Source organism: Eimeria tenella, genomic scaffold (assembly GCF_000499545.2).
Source record: "Eimeria tenella Houghton genomic scaffold, Eth_scaff932, whole genome shotgun sequence".
NCBI lineage: Eukaryota > Apicomplexa > Conoidasida > Eucoccidiorida > Eimeriidae > Eimeria > Eimeria tenella.
Genome location: NW_013546046.1, coordinates 1 through 4123, shown reverse-complemented (window position 1 = coordinate 4123; position 4123 = coordinate 1). Strand labels below are relative to the sequence as shown.

The 4123-nt window shown below is 60.2% G+C and overlaps 2 protein-coding genes across 2 annotated transcripts; both read right to left on the bottom strand.

Moving 5' to 3' along the window:
- Positions 1–542: 542 nt before the first annotated feature.
- On the bottom strand, positions 543–791 carry ETH_00027820 (uncharacterized protein; the record flags this gene model as incomplete). Its single annotated transcript, XM_013380831.1, has 1 exon — positions 543–791. The coding sequence occupies one exon, from the start codon at positions 789–791 to the stop codon at positions 543–545; it is 249 nt and encodes an 82-aa protein (XP_013236285.1).
- A 1989-nt stretch (positions 792–2780) lies between these two features.
- ETH_00027815 (Chaperonin complex component, related) lies at positions 2781–4100 on the bottom strand (the record flags this gene model as incomplete). The annotated part of the gene is made up of 3 exons (XM_013380830.1): positions 2781–2899; positions 3642–3849; positions 3957–4100. 3 exons carry the CDS (start codon positions 4098–4100, stop codon positions 2781–2783), a joined length of 471 nt encoding a protein of 156 aa, XP_013236284.1.
- Between the last annotated feature and the right edge of the window lie 23 nt (positions 4101–4123).

The window sequence follows — 4123 nt, the reverse complement described above, 5'->3', positions numbered from 1 at the left end:
TTCTGCTGCTGCTGCTGCTACTGCTGCTGCTGCTGCTGCTGTGTCCTCTCTCCCGTAGACATCTGGCAGCAGCTATCATCAGAAGGTGCAGTTTGCAGTTTGCTGCTGCGAACATGCGTTGCTGCAGCATTGCTTTGACAGCGCGGCTGCTGCCCGGCGTTTTAACAGCAGCAGCAGCAGCACCTGCTGCTGCTGCTCAGGGAGAGAAGATCGGGGCCCCTTATGAGCTGCTGCGGGAATTTGCCCGGCGCTCGCAGCTGCTGGGAGTCCCTTCGCCGCTGCTGCCGCAGCAGCAGCAGCAGCAGCAGCAGAAGCAAGGGCAGGAGCTGCAGCGCCTGCTGTGGACTGCTTTGCTGCAGCAAGTAGAGACAGAGGCAGCAGCAGCAGCAGCAGCGGCAACAGTAGCAGCAAGACGGAGAGGCTGCACTCAAGAAGTCCTTGCTGCTGTGCAACGCAGGCAGCAGCAGCAGGCTATAGACTCAGTCAACTTCCTTGCTGCTCCGCTTCCAGTTCGCCGCTTTTGCTGCTGCAGTTGCTGCTGTTTATGCTGCTGCTGATGCTGCTGCTGCTGCTACTGTCGCTATTTTTGCTGCTGCTTCTGCTGCTGTTACTGTTGATGCTGTTGCGTGTGCTACGGTGACTATGGCTGTTGCTGCTGACACTTGTGTTGCTGCTGTTGTTGCTGTCGCTGTTACTGCTTGTGTTGCTGCGAATGTTGCTTCTGCTGCTGCTGCTGCCTTCTGCTGCTGCTGCTGCTGACGCTGTTTGAGGCACACCTTTCCATTCAGCATTAGGCCGTTGCTGCTGCTGCTGCTGGTGCTACTGCTGCTGCAGTTTTTGTGCAGCGGGGGCTTCGAGGTGCTGCAGCAGCAGCTGGGGCCCCTTCTTGCTGCTCATCAATTTCTACGAGAGCCCGCACTAGCGCTGCTGTCAGACAGGTATGTCTGCTGCTGCTGCAGCAGCTGCTGCTGCTGTTGTTGTTGCTGTAGCTTCTGTTGCTGCCAATACGGCTGCTGCTGTCTTTGGGATTGGCTTGTTCCTGCTGCTGTTGCTGCTGCTGCCGCTGCTGCGGTAGAGCCGCTGTTTTTGCTGCTGCTGCAGCACCTACATTTGCTTTTTTTCTTTACAGTTGCTGCCCCACTGCAACAGCACCAGCTGCTGCTGCTGCTGTTGCTGCTACTGCTGCTGCTGCTACTGCTGCTGCTGCAGGCTACCTCACGAGTTCGCCGCAGCTGTCTTTACAGCTCTTGAACAAATCCCACAACTCAGGGGGCCCCCCCGCTGCCCTCCGCCCCTCAGCAGACTTTAAACAAAAGTTGAGGGGCCCCTCTCCAAGTTTTGTCCCCATTTATTGCATTTATGGGCCCCTTGGGGGCCCTATGGGGGCCCCTTAAAGGCCCCCAAGGGGCCCCTTAGGGGCCCTAAAGAGGCTCCTTGGGGGCCCTAAGGGGGCCCCTTGGGAGCCCCTTGAAGGCCCCTAGAGGCCCTGAAGAGGGTCCCTGAAGGCCCTTTCCTGGGGGCCCCTAATGGGGCCCTTACAGGGTCCTTTTTCCCCTCTAAAGGCCTTTCTAAGGGCCCCTAAGGGCCCCCCAAGGGCCCCCAAGGGGACCCCACGGCATCCCCGAAAGACTGCCCTTCACAGGGGCCCCTATGGGGCCCCTATGGGGGCCCCTATGGGGGCCCCTATGGGGGCCCCTATGGGGGCCCCTATGAGGGCCCCTATGTGGGCCCCTTAGTACCCTTAAGGTCCCATAGGGTTGCCCCACTTAGGGAGCTTCAGAGAGTGTTAGGGGGCCCCATTTTGGGGCCCTTTTGGGGCCCCAAAGGGAGCCTCCTCTGCGGCTTGGGGCCCCCAGGGGACCCGTTGGGGGCCCCCAAAAACTGCCAAAGGGGCCCCCTAACTGGGGTCCCCCCTGGGGACTTCCAAAAGAATTCAAATGACAGCCACGCGGCTCCTTTGGGGGCCCCACTAGGGGCCCCCTTGAGAGCCTTATTGAGTGCCCCCGGAGGGCTCTCGGGGGTTCCCCCAGGGGCCTCTAGGGGGCCCCCAGGGGGACCCCAAGGGGACTTATAATAGCCCCACGCCCAAGGTGCCCCTACAGGGCCCCCTGGGGCCCCTCAGTACAGGCGGGCCCCTCATGAAGCTCTTTTTAGGGTCTCCATAAGAACCAAGTGGGGCCCCTGGGGGCCCCCAAAGGGTCCCCAAATCGCCCCCCGAAGGCCCACCATGGGGGCCCCCATGGGGCCCCCCTTGGGTCCCTCAATGCCGGGGGGCCCCCATGGGGGCCCCTTAAGACAAACTCTTAAACTGCGCTACGGGGGCCCCTTGGGGGCCCCCTAGGTACCCCTGCGGGCCCCTTGTGCTGCAGGGGGCCTCTGGCTGCCCCTGGCAGCCGCAACGCTGCAGCAGCAGCAGAAGTAGCAGCAGCAGCAGCAGCAGCAGCAGCAGCACTGTGGCGACCCCCCGATGCACGATTTGTTTCAAGAGAGTTAAAATGGAATAAAGTTTATTTAATTAAATCCGTTTTGTCAAAAGAACAAAACAATCAAAATAAAGTCTTCCTTCTCCTTTTTGGCCCCACGCGCTGATGGCCTCCACGGCACAAAAACCCTAAACCCTAAACCCTAAACCCTCGAGTGCCTCGGGCCCCGCCGGGCCCGCACTTGTGTGCATTTTTCCGCGTCGAGGGTTTAGGGTTTGGAGGCCCCAGGCGGAGTAGGGTTTGGTGTCGGGGCTCGTGCCCTGTAGGGCGTAGGGTTTAGGGTTTAGGGTTTAGGGTTTAGTTTTTCGCCATAGATTTGCCCGCCTTCAACACCTCGTCCACCAGCAGCAGCTGCTGCGCCAGCGTGGGCGCCAGCGAAAGCATTTGTCTCTTCACTTTGTAGTTGTCCCAAATTCCTGAGAACAAACACAGCTAGCCACCCTTTAGCTAGCTAGCTAGCTAGCTAGTAGACTGGCTAGCTAGCAGACTCGCTAGCGAGCTAGCTAGCTAGTAGACTGGCTGGCTAGTAGACTCGCTGGCTAGCTAGCTAGCTAGCTAGCTAGCTAGTGGACTGGCTGGGTAGTAGACTCTCTGGCTAGCTAGCTAGCTAGCTAGCTAGTAGACTGGCTGGCTAGCTAGCTGGCTCTAGCTAGCTGGTGGAGTTTCTGGCTAGCTAGCTGGTGGTCGAGCTGGCTAGCCAGCTCGTAGATTAGCTGGCTAGCTACTTGGTGAACTAGCTGGCTAGCTAGCTACCTAGCTACTTCCCCAGCTAGCTACTTTCCCAGCCAGCTCCCCAGCTAGCTAGCTAGCTAGCTCCGCAGCTAGCCCCCCAGCCACCTCCCCACCTCCCCAGCTAGCTAGCTACCTCCCCATCCCCCAGCTAGCTAGCTGCCCCCCCATCCCCCAGCTAGCTAGCTAGCTCCCCACTCCCCAGCCAGCTAGCTAGCTCCCCATCACTCCACCTCCCGAGCCAGCTAGCTGGCTAGCTAGCCCCCCTCCCCAGCCAGCCAGCTAGCTAGCTAGCTAGCCCCCTCCCCAGCCAGCTAGCTAGCCCCCCCCCGCCAGCTAGCTAGCCCCCTCCCCCGCCAGCTAGCTACCCCCCCTGCCCGGCCAGCTAGCCAGCCAGCCAGCCAGCTAGCCAGCTAGCCAGAGCCGCACCCTCGAGGGCGGGGGCGTTGGGCTTGCCGGAGTCGAGGTCGAGGCCAGCTAGCTGCTGCGAAGTCTGGTGTTTGTCGAGCAGCGCCAAAAGGACTTGGTAAACATCCAAGCCGCTGTTTTCCGCGAGGGTTTTGGGAATGACCAGCAGCGCGTCAGCAAACGCTGCCACTCCCAGCTTCGCCTTCCCGCTCACCTCCCGCTTGTAGTCCTGCAGCAGCAGCAGCAGCAGCAGCAGCAGCAGCAGCGGCGGCGGCGGCGGGGGTGCAGCAGCAAGCGGCAGCAGGGAGTGCAGCAGCAGCAGCAGCCGGCGAGCACGAGGCGGAGGGCCGGCAGCAGCAGAGGGAGTGGTTGGTGCAGCAGCAGCAGCAGCAGCAGCAGCAGCAGCAGCAAGAGACAAAGAAGGACCAAAAAGAACGAAAAATAAATTAAAGGAAGATCTGAAGATTGTTTTAAAGGCATTAAAAAATGAAAGAAATCAAAAA